Source organism: Chiloscyllium plagiosum, chromosome 36 (assembly GCF_004010195.1).
Source record: "Chiloscyllium plagiosum isolate BGI_BamShark_2017 chromosome 36, ASM401019v2, whole genome shotgun sequence".
NCBI lineage: Eukaryota > Metazoa > Chordata > Chondrichthyes > Orectolobiformes > Hemiscylliidae > Chiloscyllium > Chiloscyllium plagiosum.
In genome coordinates, this window is record NC_057745.1 from 27,809,597 (window position 1) to 27,830,302 (window position 20,706).

Sequence of the window (20,706 nt, forward strand, 5' to 3'; positions counted from 1 at the left end):
TCCAGAGTGAATATATATTTCCAAACATTGTCCTCAGAATTAGAGCTGGACTGTTCAGGGGTAAGGACAGGAAACCCTTATTTGCTCAAAGCGAGATAGAAATCTGAATTTTTTTCTCTCACCTTTTGAGGCTGTGGGTCAATTGAAAACATTAACTCTGAGATTGTTAGATTTTGTTCTGAAAGATCTGGAACGAAGTTAAATACTTAAATAGGTTTAACGTACAGATCAGACTTAAAAACAAAACAAGCTCCTAAAGGATGTGGCCACCTCCTCTTCCTGTATAATGCAAATTAATTCCCTCCAACTGCACCAATTCCTTGAGGAATTTCACTATTCGAAGTACATCTCTATGTTGCTTATTGTTCAAAATGCACCATCAGAATTGCATGCCACATATCAGCTGCCAATCGCCATCTCCCTCGCCGACATGTTCCTTAATTTAGTCTGCACTTTGACACATGCAGAATGGAAACATGACTTTGAAGGGTCAGACACCGGTGCCCAGAGATGGGGGCGCCTTGCTCGACCTTCAAGCAGTACCTGCAGTCGCAATCACAGAGGGAGAGACAGATAAGAGCTAATTATAGCTTTAATTGTACATTGGCTGCAAGTCTGTAATAGATGATGGTGGCGCTGTGCAGCTGGGACTGAAATGAACGTACAAAATCTCCCTGTCAAATGCACTGTGCTTTTTGATCCTCTTAACTGCACTTTGCCATAAAACACAGAGAAACGGTAACCCAAAAGGGTTTCAATGTGCTATATATCCTCGGCTCTGACTGACAGCTGGCCCATGTGCTGACGCTGGGGATTTTGGAGAGCTTCCCAGAACCCAGAAGTGGAATGTGATTGTGCTCTGGGACCCGGGCCAGGAGCCCTTTGTGTGTTTCAGTGCAGAAACCTTCATCCCTACAGAGAACCGGTCCCCAGGACAACTACTGGGCTTTCATCACTGTTAATGCTGCAATTATTTTGGGGCTTGCTGGTTGAGAGTGAGAGAAAGAGGAGGGAAAGACAAGAGGAAGTTACAGTTCTCTTTGGAAGGAGCGACACACTGCTTTCCCTTTGTTATAACCTTGTCAGGAGCTGGGATCAGAGAGAGTACAAATCCTGGAGTACCATATAACGGAGTCGAAGGAGAGCAGTTTTGTCAATTATAGCAGCAGCGTGACACACAATCATTTCAATTTCTCAAAGAAAAAAATGACTGCTTCCTCCGCCACGAGGGTCTTCATGTTATCTCTGGTGTCAATTCCAGTGAGCTATCTCTTTAATTTCTTATCCGCGAACTGCAGGTAAGTCAATGTTAATGTTCGGCCTGTCTTCTTTCTGTTTCGCCCATGTGCAGTGTTGAAGGGCAGCAAAACAGAGGAAGTCAGTCTTGTTGGAAATCCGTTGAGGTCGCGGCTGCAGGAAGGGTGGGTAGTCCAGGGCAAAACATCTAACAGGCTGCTGAACATTGCTAAAGCAGCCACTGGAAGTTGTTAGGCAGCTGTAGTGAAAGCTGTGCGTTCTGTCTGGTGCACAATTACCATCTGGGCTGGCATGTGTCATGTGTTTGATTAAATAAACACTGGGTCAAAATAAGCCGGTTTAGTACTTCTTAAATTAATATCTTTTTAAAAAACTGAGTCCCATGAAGGACATTCATTGTACTTTATTAGAACTTGGATCTGTATATTGTGTGTCAGATAAATATACCGAATCTGGAATATTAATCATTACCAAGAAGCTGTTTCACTTGAGGAGAGCTATTTGTTATGAGTCTTTCAAAAAATGAAGTGCTTGATACTTGGTCAGCTCCTGTACTGTCACTACCGTAGATATCATGAATATAGGCCATTTATATTCTGCATATCACTGACCTAATTGTCGCTGTGTGCAATTTGAATGCAGTCACATTTTTCACCAATGAGTTTATTTTCCATAGTTTCTGGAGCCTTTACTTTTCAGAACAACCCACCCTCTGCAGGCAGGAGCAATGGGGGCTAAACTCATGGGTGGTACAATGGTTAGCGCTCCTGCCTCATAGTGCCAGGGATCTGGGTTCCGTTCCAGCCTTGGACGACTGTGTGTGCGGTTTGCACATTCTCCCTGTGTCTGTGTGAGTTCCCTCTGGGTGCTCTTGTTTCCTCCCACAGTCCACAAAGATGTGCAGGCTAGGTGAGTTATCCAAGGGAAATGTAGGGGGTGGGTCTGGATGAGATGTTGTTTGGAGGGTTGAGTGGCCTGCTTCCATACTGTAGGAATTTTATGAAAACAGATTATCTGGGCGTTTTTTTTATTGGTATGTGGGATCTTGTACAAATTGCAAAAGTGAGTGTCCTTTAAAATTATTTCACTGGCTGCAATATGGTTTGAGATTGTGGGTGATTCTAATTAATACAAGTTCTCTCTCTCTCTCTGTCCCTCAAACTGTGCTTCCCAAATGGTTTCCCATTGTGACCCCAGACTGAGGGCAGGGAAGAAGCGGGGAGTTATTGTGCAGAGATGCTTTTATTTCTGTCCATGATAGTTTTGAAGAGTGAAGGGGCCTTGGAGCTGACAACTGGGTACGTGCCTGTCATGGAGTTTCAGTGCTGCTTCCAGGATTGTTCCCACAACATGTGTCAGAGCATGTGAGCACACTCTGCATTACAAACAATTTTCATACCTTCACTGGCTGGGCCTGCATTTATTGCCCATCCCCAGTGGCCTAGAAGGCAGTTCGGAATCAACCATGTTGCTAGCTAGGCCAGACAAAGATGGCAGATTTCCTGCCTTGGGCGGGTAATTAATGAATCAGGTGGTTTTACTGCAAAGTTTACATAATCACTGAACTTTGTAATTCCAGATTTTCTTTGAATTTAAAAATCACCATCTGCCATGGCACCATGATTTGAACCCATGTTCCCAGACACTCAGCCTGGGGCTCTGAAGCAGTGTCATTATCACTACGCCAATGCCTTCTGTTGGTAAGGTTAAGGAAAACCCTAAATTAGTCAATTGGAGCCCAGAACCAAAAAGCTGAATCAGAGTAGTGAGAAAAGGACTAATCACAGAATTCCTACAGAGCCGAAAGAGGCCAATTGGTCCATCGAGTCTGGACCAACCCTCTGAAGGGAATCCCATCCAAATTGAGCCCCTACCCCATTCCCGTAAATCTGGATTTCCTCTGGCCAATCCACCTAACCTGAAAATCTTTGGACTATGGGAGGAAACTGGAGCACCCAGAAGAAACCCATGCAGGCATGGGGAGAATGTGCAACCTCCACACAGACAGCCACCCGAGGCGGGGATCAAACCCAGGTCCCTGGTGTCGCGAGGCAGCAGCGCTAACCACTGTGCTACCAATCAGGACAGTGAAAACATTGTCCCATTGATGAAACATTTAGAAAAAATAATCAATGTCCATGCCAGGGTCTCTACCTGAAATCACAATTACTGCCTGGGAGCTTGCATTGCCAAATGATTGGCTATTGCAATTCATGGTGAGGGATGATGTTGGACTGGGATGGACAAGGTCAGAAGTCAATTGACACCAGGTTATAGTCCAGTGAGTTTGTCTGAAATCATAAGCTTTTGGAGTGCTGCTCCTTCATCATGGTGAGGGACCCCTTGCTATAGAAGGTATTGGCTTCTTGCCATGGTATTGTTCAACAGGTGTTAGCTGTCTTCCATTGTCTAACCCCAGTGGACGTTGAGCGTTGGCAGTCAGCTCACAGAGGCAGCAAAACCTGTCCATATCTTTCAGCAGACTTCATTAGGTAATGATCTGACATGGGATGCCTGGCTCATTTTCCTAACATTAGCTGAGGGGCACTGGGTCAAACTGCAGTGGCCTAATCACTTCCCTGCTGAAATGACCTAATAATAACTAGGGAATGAGTTTGGAATGACAGAATTCTTAGGTTCAGCTGAAGAAGCAGGAGTGTTGCTGAGACTTTAAAATAACTAATTGTCGACCTTCAATTTGGCAGGGGCTTCGAGGGATTCAGTCCCGAAACCTTCCTGCCTCATCACTTTTCTTCGAACTTGCTCTCTCAAGGTGGCATTTTGGATCAACTCTCTTATCCTACAGTCTGCTGTGTGGTTTAATGCTGAAGGTCCTAACTTCTGAATCAGATAGTGAGTTAAAGGGGGAAATGTGATGTTTCGTTTCAGTTATTGCAGAATATGGAAGCTGATGTGTGAAGAGTTCAATTCTTATGAACTCATCCCTCAAATATAGTCCCGTGATACAGGGAAATTGGAAGCAGGTTTGCATCAGCTGGTTTAATAAGCCCTTCAGTTTGAAATCAGACTGTAATTCAGTTTGCAGGTCACAGTCTTCAGTGCAATAACTGAGTGAGTGCTGCATTACTGGAGGTGCATGCCACAACAAGTATTATCAAACATGGTACAATTGATGAAGACCATACAGGTTCTGATCTGATTTTCATTCTGCCAGTTTTGGATATCAAATCTGGAGTATTTATTTGAGAAAGAAGTTTGGAATTAAAGTGTCCCTTTTTGTGTTGCAACTCCAAAGATACTTGATTAGATTGTGAATAAGCTCGTTGGTGTTTATTTTTCAATTATGTGTGCAGCACTATCAAAGCCAGATTTTGTTGTCCATCTCTAATTGCCCTTGAACTGAGGGGCTTACAAGGCCATTTCAGAGCACAGTTAAGAGTCTATCGGCTTAGGGCTTACAGGCCAGACCAGATAAGGATGGTACATCTCCACCCTTAATTAATTAATTATACGAACTTCCATAACAAATCAGTCATGGTTGGCATTATTGAGACTAGCTTGACATTCTAAGTATATTAAATACATTTAAATTCCCATCTAACCACTGTAGTGAGATTTGAACCCATATCCCTACAGGATGAGTTTTCTTAGTGCAGTGACAGTACCCTTAAGCCACTGCCTCTCTCAGTGAAAAGCATTGGGATACTTTGCTGTGTTACATACACTGTATTTATACAAATTCATAGATTTATTTAATCATTCTGTTTAGAAATGTTATTATTCACCACTGGAACAGGTGGGACTTGAACCCAGGCCTCTTCGGTCAGGGACAGGGACACTACCACTGCACCACCAGACCTTTTAAAATGCGAATTGATATGTTGTCTTAAAAAGTACTGAAAATGAATATCGTCAGTTATGCTGCTTCACTCTAATTTTGACAAAGTCTTCAGTTTATGTAGGCAGGGTTTGTGCCACACTTATGTCAAAATTATATCAAACAAGCGTGAAAAATCTTGACAAAAGTCTTAGTACCGGATGTTTCAACAGAAGTCGGACCCATTGCACAAGCAGTGTACAAAGATCGAAATGTTTTTAATCAGAAAGTCGTAGAATCATAGAGTCGTGAGTGTGGTGCTGGAAAAGCACAGCAGGTCAGGCAACATCCCAGGAGGAGGAAAATCGACGTTTCGGGCAAAAGCTCTTCATCAGGAATTTTCCTGCTCGGATATTGCTTGACCTGCTGTGCTTTTCCAGCACCACACTCTTGACTCTAATCTCCAGCATCTGCAGTGCTCACTTTCACCTATAGAATCATAGTCATACAGCACAGAAACAGACTCTTTGGTCCAACTAGTCCATGTTGACCATAATCCCAAACTTAACAATCCCACTTGCCTGCATGCGCTTGGCCCATATCCCTTCAAGCATTTCTTATTCATTTACTTATCCAAATGTCTTTTAAATGTTGTATATATACCAGCATCCACTAGTTCCTCTGGAAGTACATTCCCCACATGAACCATTCCATGTATCTGAAAATAGTCCTTTAAGTTGATTCTTATTTAGGGGAGTTTTGAATTTGACACAAACACATTCTTCACATGAAGATTTTGATGTCCAGTTACAGATATACCTCTGTTACCAAGCAGCCTCCGAATTATGCCCATGCTGGAGTAGAGAACATGCCAGGACACAGGAGGTCGTGTGCATTAAGGTCCCGCTCAGAGCTGAGGGCTGTTGCCCTGGTTCTCAATGTGAGCATATTAGCCTTGCACTGGCCTGACCATTGCCATCCCCACCTCCCTCCCATTGGGTCACAGTGGGTGCCAGACCATAAAAGTTGTCAGACCAGAGGATAAGGGAGGAACAGCCTGTTTTGAAGGACCTGACAACTTGACTTTATATAGTGGTTTTCATGGTTCAATGACATCCCAAAGCCAATAATGTACTACATACTTACAAAGTGCAGTCACTATTAGTAAGTAACATGGCACCCAATTGGCATACAGTAAACACCCAGATTGACATTGTGATAATTACCAGATAATCCATTTTAATTCTGAAGAAGGGTCATGGGACCCGTAAAGTTAACTCTGCTTTCTCTCCACAGATGTTGCCAGGCCTGCTGAGTTTCTCCAGCAACGTTTGTTTTTGAATCCGTTTTAGTGATTGTGGCTGAATAAGAAATGTTAGCCAAGCTGAGGTCAACTCATCTCCTCAGCTTGGAAGCATTGCAGTGGGATCTTTTGCATCCATTTGAAAGGCCTTGGTTTTAAGTCTCACCTGAAAAGTAGCAACACTAATTCAGAACCGCACTGAAATTTCTGACCGACAAACGAAATACAAACCTTTTGCAATATGAAGGGTTTGTGTAATCAGTCGCTGCAAACTGACTTCCTTTTCCCTGTACCACTGGTCTATGTTTAATGATTTGAGTTTATAAGAACTCAACTCTCCACACATTCTTCTTCGGTAACTGATTTTTAGATTCACATGTTCCCTTTGAAGTGCCTACCTGTGATAGCTTTCTGAAGGTAGTGCCTCCAGGAATATAGTCCCACAGAAAGGGTTCCCAGATCATTTTTTGGCTAGCCATTATGAGTGACACTGAGCAATTTGTAACAGTCAGAGCATAACTGTCTTAATACTGATATGTAATGGGTGCGATGTCCCAGATAGCATTGAAGGGAGGTAGTCAAGATGATAGCTTGTCCAGTAATGGCAAGTACTTCGCCTCTGGTGTGTGAGAGAATTAGGCTAGTATTGGATGAGTGGAGTGCTGTTAAGGGTGTGATGCATGGTTCATTAGGTGAGTATGGAACAACAGCCTGGGAACAGTCACTTGGCCTCACAAAGACAAACATTCCATGAAACTCAATAAAGATGACAGAGCCATTTTCAGGTATGATTCAGTCCTGGGGCTTTAACTTAGAGTAAAATCGAGGAGTGAAGGGGATCACGAGGCCTGTTTTGAATCCTGCCCAACAACATGGATGGGTTGCTGAATTATTAAAGGTTAAAGAGGGGCCCAAGCTGTTGGGAAAAAAGGTGCAAGATATTTGTACCTGTAAATGGTGACCAAGACAGCTCTGCTGATTGTGGACATTTGGTTCATCTCTGACTCCTTGGGAGGTGTTAGTAATTTCAGGTTTATAAATAGTTTTATTTTAAATTATAGAATCAAATCCTTACAGTATGGAAACAGGCCCTTCAGCCCAACAAGTCCACACTGACCCTCCAAAGGGTATCCCACCCAAACCCATTATTCTACATTTACCCTTGACTAATGCACCTAACCTACACATCCCTGAACACTATGGGCAACTTAGCATGGCCAATTCCCCTAACCTGCACATCTTTGGATTGTGGGAGGAAACCAGGACATCCAGAGGAAACCCATGCAGATGTGGGGAGAATATGCAAACACCACACAGTCACCTGAGATTGGAATCAAACGTGGGTCCCTGGTGCTGTGAGGCAGCAGTGCTAACCACTGAGCCACCCTTGTCTAATGCCAAGATAAAATGCTATTGGATGATTTAACAATAGATAATTATCACTTCTACCTGGATATAGGGCCCATGTGACTCTTAATGCCATTGAGATAGGCTTTGAGAGAGAAAGAACACATAGGAAGCCATAGTAGAATTAGGTTGCAGGCTTTCCGAAATGAAAGGGAGAGCAGAGCATTAGAGACAGCAAGTGTTTTGTGTCATGGACGATATAGGTAGGAGCTTGTTCTTGGATTGAAGAATCTGAATTCATGAGGGTTAAACAAACCTGAAGAATTGCCCAGTTTGCCCAGATGGGAGAATTTCCAATTCATCCCTCACCATAGCAGTCATTTCTGGGATCAGGAGTTACTCGATTTGGAAAGGAAAAGAAAGAAAACAAGTCATTGGGATCTAAGAAGCACATTGGAACAGTTCCAGGAGAATGCAATGTTCATTTCAGAGACAAAGTATAAGCATGGGAGGAGCATTGTTTGGTTATTTTCAACATTAAATCTGGATTTTTTCTGTTGTTTAGAATACAAGTGGCCTTCTGAAATGATGATTTGTCAATGTTGCTGTGTTTTTTTTTTCATTACAATAAAAGCTTTAAAACTTGAAATCTTGCCATCTGATCCTTTTAACCTCTCATTTAAAGTTTGAACTTCTGTTTAAAGGCTGCTGGTCACTGTGGGGATCATCATATTGAAGCACAAGTCTGAATTAAATTCAAATTTACTGTGGCAGATCTTAAAATGGTGGTAACTGTGAAGTTGTCTCAATTCAGAATGTAAAATAAATTAATCACAGAGACCATGACTGAAACAATAAGGCTTAGAATGTGAAACTTGCATGGTTGGGGAAAACGAAGGACTGGTGTATTTAAAGAAAGTGAGCTAAGCACATGAGGGAGAAAGGTTTTGCTGATAGGTTCAATGAAAAAGGGTGAACGCATCCTGTGGGGCATAACCACATTGTGGTCCAGTTGGTCTTAGTAACATGCTTTAATGATGTAAATTCTATTAAATTCTACGTTGTGTCATATTTAACACCTTCATTTAACTGGGTGCCCCACTGGTGGCTGTTCAATTGTTTTGGTCTGCAACTTTCCCCCTAAATCTTTTTTTCTGTCTAGCTAGCATCTCTTCCTCTCCCTCACTGATCATGATTTGGAGATGCCGGTGTTGGACTGGAGTGTACAGAGTTAAAAATCACACAACACCAGGTTATAGTCTAACAGGTTTAATTAGAAACACACTAGCTTTCGGAGCGACGCTCCTTCCACAATCACCTGATGAAGGAGCGTTGCTCTGAAAGCTAGTGTGCTTCCAATTAAACCTGTTGGACTATAACCTGGTGTTGTGTGATTTTTAACTCACTGATCATGCTTTTCTCAACTATTTTCAGTATGTCTTGGTGCCAAATGTTGCTCCCTAATGCACCTTTGAAGTTCCTTGGGTATTTTACTATGTCACAAGCACACCATCAACGCAACTTGTTGTTGAATGTTGCTGTTGCATTTGTTTTCTGCAGTAAATGTCAGAATTTTTGACAAAGCGTCAAATAATGAAATGGAGCTTCTGTTTAAAGTTTAGGTGACTTTTATTTGTACTTTGGCAGCCCCTGGACCATCCTCGTTGTTGGATTCTTGATCTTGATCTCGGTTGCAACAATTGCGTTTTTTCTGGCGAGAAAGAAACCACCGAAGGATCCTTTATTCTACCGTGAGTTTTGTTGAATTATGCTGAAAATAATCACATGAAAATCCAATTATTCTGTAGAATTTATAATCTGGGAAACCCCAAAACACATTCCCTGATAATGGTGTGCTATTATCTTCACGGCAGTTTATGCAGTCTTTGCGTTTACCAGTGTGGTGGACCTTATAGTTGGACTTGAACAAGATGGACTTATTGATGGATTCATGACTCTTTACTTGAAGGAGGTAGGCAAAAGCACTATCAGTCCCCTACTAATGAATTTGGGGCTAATTTTGTCTTGGGCGATAATGTGAAACAACATTGACTTCCTGCCTGAAAGTGCGCAAGTATTAGGAACAGGAATATTCCATTCCACCCCTCAAGCCTGCTCTGTCATTCAGTAAGACCATGGCTGATCTGCTTGTTCCCTCAACTGCAATTTTTTTGTGTCCCCTTTCACTGTCAACTTCCTTATCATCAAAAAATCTATCTCGACTGTATTCATTTGTCCTTCACTTCTCTCTGAGGAAGAGGGTGCCATAGATTAATAATTCTCTGAGAGGGGGAAAAAAATCTCCCATCTCAGTATTAATTAGGATTCTTAAATTGTTTCGCCTATCTCTAGACTTCCCTGTAAGGGAAAACAGCCTCTCAGCATCCATCCTGTCAAGCTACCTCACCATCTTGGATGTTTCAATAAGATAGCCTCTCATTCTTCTAACCTCCAATGAGTACAGGTTCACCCTACCTGAAAATGAAAACGATATTTCCCAAAGTGAAAATGAGCCTGAGAATTTAGGAAATCAGTTTTAGCAGCTAAAGAGTTCCTAGCTGGTGGATTGTGTCAGAAAAATCTTATTCTTAGGGAATACTATTTTGGAATTGCTGAGCTACGATAGCACAATGAAAACTAAGATTAAAGAGGCAAAATTGCTGAATAAAGGTGCAATTATGTTCAGATGCCGCATATAATTCCCTATTTAAACTGTATTCAGTGTATCAATTAGGTCAAATCATCTTAAGTAGCTTTCTTCCAGGAATGAGGGGAGCTAATGACAGGCTTTCAGCAAATGACATCTCCAGAAAGTGATATCTCTCTCTGCTCCCTGAGACTAGGCAGAGATAATATTTGTCTTCTTTATCCCTTGAATAACTTTGGGTGAAGATTTCCTTTTGGTTATTTTTAGTGAAATCATAAACCCAAATCAAAAAAGATTGCATTTTATATTTTGCCAGAAGTAATGAGTGAGGAAACCTTCCCAAACTTTCAAGTTTTGTTCAAAGAGATCTTGTTTAAGAAGATTTTGGAAGTGTAGAATGGTGGTGAAGCAATTCTGGATGGCAACGTTTCAGTTGCTCAAGGGCATCAATGGTTGGTGACAGAATGAGCCCAATAGACCGATCAGAGTAGAATTCTGGATGTGGTTCTTGGGAATCAGGGGAATCACAGATATACAAGGACATCAAGTAATCAAAATGTGAGAATGAGAATTTATAAATATAAGACCTTCACTTCCCTCCCAATCTCTATATCTCATTCTACCTCTTTCTCTCCCTTCTTATACTGATCTCTCCACTTGCTATCCCTCATTCACTTTCAATGTTTAATTTCCCTGCTGGAGAGAATTGCATAAAGGTCCATTTTATGGACATAGTTATATTTAGTTATGTTGCAGCTAGCTTGAGTCCAGTATTTAAAGGGAAAGTTGTGCTCTTCACGATAACTCTGATGAACCCGAGGATGAGATATTTGAGACAATGTGAAACCCAGGAATAGCAAACATTTTATTTAAACAGGTTCACTACAATTGCAATTAAAAATTAATTTTTTAATATGCTAATTAAGATCTACCTTTGATAAACATTCAAAGCAGAATAAGATACAGAGTAGTGGAAGAAAGACCGTCAAGTTAATGTGCACAGGATTGTGCTAGCAAAGATCTGGCCCAGAAACAATGGGCCGAGTAGCCTCCTTCTGCGCTGTAATGTAGTAAATAGTAATAAGGAAATAATAATAATTCACTACGTGACCTGCACATCCAAGTTTATGAAGTATACTTCAGAAAATAAAATTTGTAGTTAGGCGATTTCTTCCTGAAGCTGAACTAAATTAGCTGCTGTTGAAATAGCTGATGAAGCGATTAATCCCATCAACATTTTCAAGTTGCGCTCTGATTTCATTCAGATGGTAGGAATGAAAACTTGATGTCATGTTTGCGATCTAATTCTATGATGGAAACGTTGGACACTGTTCAACTTTGAAATCAGAGCACATTCCTTTTATAAGAGCTAACAGTTTATAGATGGAAATGTGTTGCTGGAAAAGCGCAGCAGGTCAGGCAGCATCTAGGGAACAGGAGAATCGACGTTTCGGGCATTAGCCCTTCTCCTGAAGAAGGGCTAATGCCTGAAACGTCGATTCTCCTGTTCCCTAGATGCTGCCTGACCTGCTGCGCTTTTCCAGCAACACATTTCCATCTCTGATCTCCAGCATCTGCAGACCTCACTTTCTTCCCAACAGTTTATAGGAAATGAAAATAATGAATTGACTTTAGAACCTGCTGTTTTCAGACTAGATTTATAAATGAATCAAAAAATAGAAAGTGAAAGTAATGTGAATTTTGAAAGCTAAATCTTTAAGAGTTGGTGTTTGTGAAATTATTCTTTGTTGTAGAGTGTATAATTTTGTGTATACATTTCTGTTGGTTCTATGGGATATCCGTTTTCATCTACATATTTAACTATTCCAATTTAATTTAGAGCAGATCCCCATCCTTCAGCCCTGAGAAACTCAACAAAAACTCTGCTGTCTGTCCTACACCAAGGGGGCAATTTTACCACACCTTTAGTAATGGGCTGGGTGCCATGGTGACAGTATCTTGCCCATTGGCTACCTGACTCCACTGGTACTTTACTGTTGGTTGGGCAGACATAAGGCAGCCTGCCCTACTATTCTAGCCACTTAAAGGTGTCTTCCCACTGCCATGATCCAACCCAATCTAGTCCCACCTGCCAGCACCCAGCCCATATCTCTCCAAACCCTTCCTATTCATATACCCATCCAAATGCCTCTTAAATGTTGCAATTGTACCAGCCTCCATCACATCCTCTGGCAGCTCATTCCATACACGTAATCTCCTTCTGCATTGCTATATCAGCTCCTGGAACTCATCACCTTGCACTTGCTCCTCTGCGTACAGCCTGGCCAAGATTCCACAGTGACTACATACACTACGGAATACCCCAAATTGTCTAGTTCATGAGTAAGGCGGGATGAATTAGCTTCCCTCCTTCATTCATCTGCCTCTTTGTTGGACACAGCAAGATTAAATTTACAAGTGTCCTTGTGGACAATTTTCTACCAGACTAAATTAATTTGTTTCTTTAAGAACCAGTTTAACCAGGCTTTCTTGAATATACAAAAAAATGCGTTTAATAATTCATAAATTTGGGAAGAAATAACACAATCTATATTTTAGATTTAAGAAGTGAGAAAGTCAGAAATAAGAAAGTAAGAAATAAGAAGTGAGTCTAAGAAAAGTAACAGTTAAAAAATATATTGTTAAGTCACTGGGTCGTTAGTGGAATAGAGATTTTGAGATTCTTGGATGTGGATGTTAGTTGACATTCTTTATCCTGTCTCTTTTTGACTGGCTTGCTGGCTAGTTGGCTACCAGTGTTGAAGTTTGAGCTTCCATGTTAGTCCACTTCCTTTGAGTGATTCTCCCACTGCTTTCTAGTTTCTGCACCTGAATTTGGACCCCTACACCCCTCCGTGAATCCTGCCAGGCTGGCCTCACTGAATGCCATACTTCCCTGGATCTGGAGATCCATTGCAGCTCTTCTTCGGGGATGGCATGGGATTCCAGCAGTGGCCACTGCTCCTGGTGCCACTCCTGTGACTTGCTGACCATGTGATTGGCTGGCATCTCTGGGAGGTGGGACTTCCTCCCAGATGGAGGTGATGTCTCAGTCTAAACCAATTAACAGTATTGCAGTCACTTACTCGCAGTAGGATGGTCTACCCAAGAGATGGTGGGATTGCCACAATTTTGAAAATCTGTTGTGGGGTACCACATCCATATAAAATTCAAGTCAAAATTCAAAACATCTCAAGTCTCATTCAGCCATTCCGTTTTGTGTTTTCACAGCTAGAATAGCTGCAGGCCCTACTTTTTGGATTTATTATTGTCTAAGACCCGATGGATTCATGCCTTCCGTAATCCTGTAATTCCCTTCTTGTAAGGGATGCAATGGCCCAGTGATATTATAGCTAAACTATTAATCTAGAAACCCAGGTAATGTTCGGGGGACCTGCGTTTAAATTTGAATTCAATTAAAAAAACTGAAACGAAGAGTCTAAGGATTGTTGGAAAAACTCATCTGGTTCACCAATATCATTTAGGGAAAGAAACTGACTTCCTTTAAAAGGCCTGTTCTTCATGTGACCCCAGACCCACAGCAAGATGCCTCTAGGCAATTAGGAATGGGCAGTAAATGCTTGCCGAGTCAATGAAGCTCACATTCAGTGAATACATGAAAACATCCTCTTCAAGCATCACAACATCTTCTCCAGAGGACTCATTACCTCTCACTTTCTCCTCTTTACAAAGCTTCCTTCATCCTTCCCCACATTATTGGCGCCTGTGCCCTCAGCTGTCAGGTCCCTCCCGAAATCTCTGCACCTTCCACTCCTTCTTAAAGCAACAACAACTTTCATTTATCTTGGGCATCTAAAGGTGTGCTCTCTCAAACAAACATTTGACCACTTGAAACACAATTCACATCTCCTCCTAATATGCCACTTTCCCAATCATTTTATTAATTATGCCTTTGTAAAACAACTTGAGCCCTAGTTTTATATTAGAGGTGCTATCTAAATGCAGTTTGCTGCTATTTCCATTGTTTAATCCAGGGTGTGCATTGTTTATCTTGGATGTGGTCAATAGCTCCTGCTTCCTGTAGTACAGTGTAGCTTTTATTTTGAGCGCAGAACCGATTAAAGGAAAACTGGATCAAAACCAATCAGATTTGGAAAATACAAAACTTTAAATGAATGGACAATGATTGTTTTTCCATCCTTCTGCACCATAAATAGATTAGGATCTTTTAATCCTTGCAAACTTGTGAATTGATGGTGATAAGCACAAATGTTCAACAGGCAGCAATTCTTCAAGCCTTTTTTTTTAAAATGCCACCTTCCAATAAAATGAATGGGTAGGTCTGGGACAAACCCAGCCTCGTGAAGCTACTACTGGACACAGAGCTCTGTCTACAACAGCTTGGTGGCTCAGTGGTTAGCACTGCTGCCTCATAGCATGAGGGAGCCAGGTTCAATTCCATCCTTCAGTGATTGTCTCTGTGAAGTTTGCACATGCTTCCTGTGTCTTTGTGGGTTTTCTCCTGGTGATTTGGTTTCCTCCTACAGTTCAAAGATGTACAAATTAGGTGAATTGGCTGTGCTAAATTGCCCATAGTGTTAAGTGCATTAGTCAGGGGTAAATATAGGGTAGGGGAATGGGTCTGGGTGGGTTACTCTTCAGAGGTTCAGTGTGGACTTGTTGGGTTGAATGACCTGTTTCCACACTGTAGGGAATCTAATCTACCCTTAAAAACAGCTTACTTTTACATTGCGTTTTTAAGGATGATACAACTTCCTATGGCACTTCACAGAAATACCATGCGACATTATGTAACACAAGCTACATCAGGAAACATTAGGAGAGGTTTGATTTAAGCTTTATTGTCATGTGTACTCAAGTACAGGAGTACAGTGAGCACGGTGGCACAGTGGTTAGCACTGCTGCCTCACAGAGCCAGAGACCCGGGTTCAATTCCCGCCTCAGGCGACTGACTGTCTGGAGTTTGCACATTCTCCCCGTGTCTGCGTAGGTTTCCTCCGGGTGCTCCGGTTTCCTCCCACAGTCCAAAAATGTGCAGGCTAGGTGAATTGGCCATGCTAAATTGCCCGTAGTGTTAGGTGCAGGGGTAAATGTAGGGGAATGGGTCTGGGTGGGTTGCGCTTCGGCGGGTCGGTGTGGACTTGTTGGGCCGAAGGGCCTGTTTCCACACTGTAAAGTAATCTAAAGTGGACAGAGGTAAATTGAATACAGTATTTTTAAGGAGAGATAGGCTGAGAGTCAGTGAGAATTCTACTGCTTTGGGCCTGGACAAAAAATTACCATCAACCAAGGCGTGAAAAAGTACAAGTGTTCAAGAGCTGGAATTGGAGGGATGACAAGTCACGGGGGTAGTAAGGCTGGAGGCTGTTACTGAAATGGATGGTAAGACGGACTCAAACCCAAGAATGCCCAATTTAAATTTGAGACATTGTTGTACCAGGACGCAGATTCTAACTCCATTACCGAAAGCCAAGTCTAACTTGGACAGGAAATGGCTTGAACCTTTAGGCAGATAGAGAAGTTGCGATGGCACTTTTAAGTGGTATAGCTGGTGTACTGTATCTATCCCACAACCGGGTTAATGGGAGATGAGAGACTATGCACTTGGGCAGAGAGAAGTGCAGAGTATTGTTCAAGTAGGGAAAGTCTGAAGGAAGCTGCAGCACAAATGGGTTTGGGGATCCCTTCTGCATGAAACACAAATTGCCAACATCCAAATTCAACAAAAACCAAGAAAGGTAAATTGATTGTTGACCTTTAGTTCCTAGGGATTGGACCTCTAGACATCTATAACTGAGAAGGAGACCATTCAACCCATTGTCTGTACTGGCCAACAAAGATTTGATGACAACTAATTCCAAGTTCCAGCTTTTAGCCCAGACCCCTGGAGGCTATGGCAACACAACTTAATGTCTAAGTATTACTTAATGTTAGGAAAGTTTCTGACTCAGCCACTCTATCAGGCAGTGAGTTCCAGCTCTCCAACACCCTCAGAGTGAAATGCAAATCTTCTCAACTCTCCTCCTAGCCTGTGTCTCTATCCGTAAGTCTATGCCTCCTGGTTATCGAGCCTACTATGAATGGAGGAAGTGCCTTCTCATCCATTATATCCATGCCCCTTATAATCTCATCCATCTAAATCAAGTCTGCTCTCAACCTTTGCTGCTCTGAGGAAAGGAACTCCAGGCTGACCAATCTGTCCTCATATCTCAGACCCTTCAGCCCAGGCACCATCCTGGTCAGTCTCCTCTGTGCCCTCTCTAGTGCAATCTTTTCTTTTGCACAATGTGGTGACCAGAACTCTTATGCACTCTCTGCTTTTTGTCTCTCACCCCATGGGACTTTTATCTTTTGGACCAGATGAGAGTATAATGGAGCATAGAAATAGAGAGGTCTTGCTGAAACTGTGCATACCACTAGTCAGGCCACACCTTGAATGTGGTTTGTTCCCATTACCTGAGGAAAGATGTACTGCAGGCAGTACTTAGAAGTTTCATGAGGTTGATTCCATGTGCAAAGAGATTTTCTCATGAGAAGTCGGTAGTTCGGGCATGTACTCATTGGAATATAGAAGAATGAGACGTGACATTAGTGAAAGATGCAAACATCTGAGAGAGCTTGACAGGGTAGATGTGGAAACTCGATTTCCACTTGTGGGAGAGTCGAGGAGCAGAGAACATAATCTTGGAATAAGGGGCCTCCCATTTAAGACAGAAGAGAATATTTCTTTCCTCACATAGGCATGTGAACCTGTGGAATTCTTTGCTGCAGAGGGCTGTTGAGGCTGGGTCATTATTTAAGGTTGAGATTGACAGATATTTAATCAGGAAGGGAATCAAGCATCATTGAGCAGAGGCAGGAAAGTGGAGTTGTGAATTATTGGATCAGCCATGATCTTATTAAATGCTGGAGCAGACATGATGGGCCGAATGGCCTCCTTCTGCTCCGACAGTTTATGGTGTTTCTAGTCACTTTCCAGCCTGATTCTATTGATTATCTATTTGACCAAAAGTTGTGTTACTTGGCTTTGTTAAATAATCTATGCAGGGTTAAAGAATTCCAGAATAATCACAGCATTTAGGGTGAAGAAATCCCTCAGTCCTAAATGAACATCCCCGAATTCAGAAACTATGTTTCATTATTGGAGATTTCCCTGCCATGGGAAACAATTCCTGTCAAACCCCTTCAGAATATTGACTGTTTCAATGAGATCGCCTCTCAATCTACTCAATTCCAGACCAATTTATTCAGGCTGGCAGGACAGGACAATCATCTGATCCCAGGGACCAATCGAGTGAACATTTGTGTTGCCTTCAATGGACAGATATCCTTCATTAAAATGGAGAACAAAACAGCCCACATTATTCAAAGTTTGTCTCACAAAGTCCTGAACAGTTGCAGCAAAGACATTTTTATTCTTCTACTCCAATCCCCTGACCATTCTAAAATCCAGTGAAGTTTGGAAAATCTCTGGGACACCCATACCCATCAAATCCACCACCCTGTGGCTGAACATTTTAACTCCCCCTCCCACTCTGCCAAGGACATGCAGGTCCTGGGCCTCCTCCACCACCACTCCCTCACCACCCGACACCAGGAGGAAGAACGTCTTATCTTCCGCCATGGGACCCTTCAACCCCAGGGCATCAATGTGGATTTCACCAATTTCCTCATTTCCCCTGCCCCCACCTTACCCCAGTTACAAACTTCCAGCTCAGCACCATCCTGATGACCTGTTCCACCTGTCAATCTTCCTTCCCTCTTATCCGCTCCACCCTCCTCTCTGACCTATCACCTTTACCCTCACCTCCATCCAGCACTCTCAGCCACCTTGCCCCCAGCCCCACCACCTCCCATTTATCTCTCCACCCCCGAGGCTCCCAGCCTCACTCCTGATGAAGGGCTTTTGCCCGAAAAATTGACTCTCCTGCTCCTCGGATGCTGCCTGACCTGCTGTGCTTTTCCAGCAACACACTCTTGACTTAGCCAGCACATACACTATCTCTACCCTTACATCTTTTGGAACTCTAGAATGTAGGCTATCAGGCCCTGGGATTTGTCTAGTTTTATCCCTTAAGTATCCCTGCAACATATACTCTCTTCTGATATTAATCGTCAATGGCCAGCCGATCACCATAATCTACAGTGCAACTGGGACTGGCGTCACTGCCGGTAACACATGGAGGTCCCACACTGGGATCTACACTGGATCCCAGGGACAGCCGAGGTGATGATGGAGTTGAGGGAAGGGAGTGTTGTTTAAGGACGAGGATGTCTTTCAGCGGGCCACCTTCTTCCTGGTTTTGGCTGAGTCAATTTGACACTGAGTGGAACATACCTGACCACATATCGGGGAAAAGGACAGCTTTCAGAAGACCCAGTAATGCCATCATGAGGCACCAGTAAGTTCAGGGATAATTAGCTTTGATTCATAAATGAGCCTAATAACCTTCTGACTGGCTGGAACTCCCACAGAGGGCCGTCCCCACCCCAATTTAACTGGGCACTGTTAACCTGACATTGGGAATCCAGTGCAGATACCCTGAATGGATTGTTCCTGGTCCCCTGCCATTATGTTCATTTTGGAAGCCTTTGCAAAATCCAGTCCAGGAAGCACTTCAGTACACAAAGGTAGACTTTGGAACTCTCTAGGGTGTAGGTATGCTCGCTGAGCTGTAGGTTTGATATCCAGACGTTTCATTACCTGGCTAGGTAACATCAACAGTGGCGACCTCCAAGTGAACTCTCTTTTCACTAACTGCAGTTCCATGATTGATGGTAAATCAATTGTTTTCCAACTAAGATTTAAATTATCCAAAGGTGTGAAAGTATTAAGAGACCGTTAATGTAAAAGGCGGGTGTCAGGATATGGGCTACAGGTCAGGCATAATCTTGTCCGAAGATGGAGTAGACTTGAGGGGTAAATGATCTATTCCTATTTCCTGTGTTCTCAACTCAAATTCTATAACCTGTCTAGTTTTCATCATTATACTGTGGAGGTAATGTTAGAAACAGAATGGTGAAATAAGAAAAATTTTATACTGTTAGAAACCTTACAATGTGGAAGCAGGCCATTTGGCCCATCAAGTCCACATCAACCCTGCAAAGACCATCCCACCCAGACCCAACCCTCTATTTCCTATGGCTGGTCCACTTAGTCTGCACATTCCTGGATGCAATGAGCCAATTAGCATGGCCAATTTACCTAACCAGCATGCCTTTGGACTGTGGGAGGAAACCCACACAGACAAAGGGAGAATGTGCAAACTCCAGCAGATGCTTCCCAAGGCTGGGATGGAATCCAAGTCCCTGGCTCTGTGAGGCAGCAGTGTTAACCACTGAGCCACCACTGCAACATTAGTGAAAGATCTTAATGCAATTAATGCGCGATATGAAAAAATTACCAGTGACCTTGGTGATGGCTTTGTAGATAAATTTTCAACTTGTCCAATTTCCTGCCATCAGATTTATTTATACTTTGGTTTGGGACTGGAAGTTTAATAGGAATATATATATATATATAACAAGTTCCAAGAATGGTTTTCAAGCACTTACTGTGTAATTGGTAGGTTAATTAGTTTAAAATTTGACAGGACAGTAAAGGCTGAAAGTTATGATCTTTTCTTGAATTTATGAATAGTGTCATGTATGAAGAATATTTTAAATAACCAAGTAATAATTTCAGACTCTCTAATGCTCACTGTTGTTTGACTCCTGCAAATAAAATGTTTGTTGTTTTCATGATGCAGGGTGAACCTTACCTGAGCACAGGCCATGGACATATGATTTGCTACTGGGATGGTTCAGCACATTACTTAATGTATCTCCTGATGGTAGCAGCTATTGCATGGGAGTAAGTTTCAGAGGAAATATCTTCCTAAAAGAGAGCATGCAAATATCCATCTGTACAGCATTTCTTCTGGACCAGGCTAGACCCCCTCAAAGTATTTTAAGAAGGAAGCTTAGACGCTAAGTTTTTCTTATTTTAAAGGTAAATGTGAGGTGCTGTATTGATTGGTCAAACTACTTGACCTTAAGCTAAATACAATTTCTTCAGACACTATAGTTAAAGTACAACAAAAGGAAGAAGAACTTAACTCGATTGGAAAACTTAACAGGATAACAGCTGCAGTAACTATTACTAATTAACTGTTCCAATATAGTAACATCCTACATGCACACCTGTGGCAAAAGGCAAATTCAGAAAACAGATTGTCTCACATGCAATTCTCCAATCTGGGAGGCAAGAACATCAAACAACAATTTTGAGAGAGAGAGTGTGTGTAGCAGTTGGGAGAAATTCACTGTCTACCAACCCTGCTGAGACTCCAGCAACAACAGCCGAAAGCTAACTAAAAATCCTGGATCTGTGAGAGCTTGACCACACCCACT

At 42.4% G+C, this 20,706-nt stretch overlaps 1 protein-coding gene across 3 annotated transcripts in view; it reads left to right on the forward strand.

The window, feature by feature from the left end:
• The first annotated feature begins 473 nt into the window (after positions 1-473).
• LOC122541070 (transmembrane 6 superfamily member 1-like) overlaps positions 474-20,706 on the forward strand; it is a 65,309-nt gene continuing 45,076 nt past the window's right edge. Inside the window, exons 1-4 of one of the 3 annotated variants that reach the window (XM_043677581.1) lie at positions 474-1,298; positions 9,303-9,436; positions 9,560-9,657; positions 20,064-20,167. In XM_043677581.1, the coding sequence (XP_043533516.1) occupies positions 1,207-1,298; positions 9,303-9,436; positions 9,560-9,657; positions 20,064-20,167 (428 nt within the window). In that variant the 5' untranslated portion in view covers positions 474-1,206. The remainder of the gene's footprint in view (positions 1,299-9,302; positions 9,437-9,559; positions 9,658-20,063; positions 20,168-20,706) is intronic. The other 2 variants (XM_043677579.1, XM_043677580.1) reach the window with 2 other exon arrangements.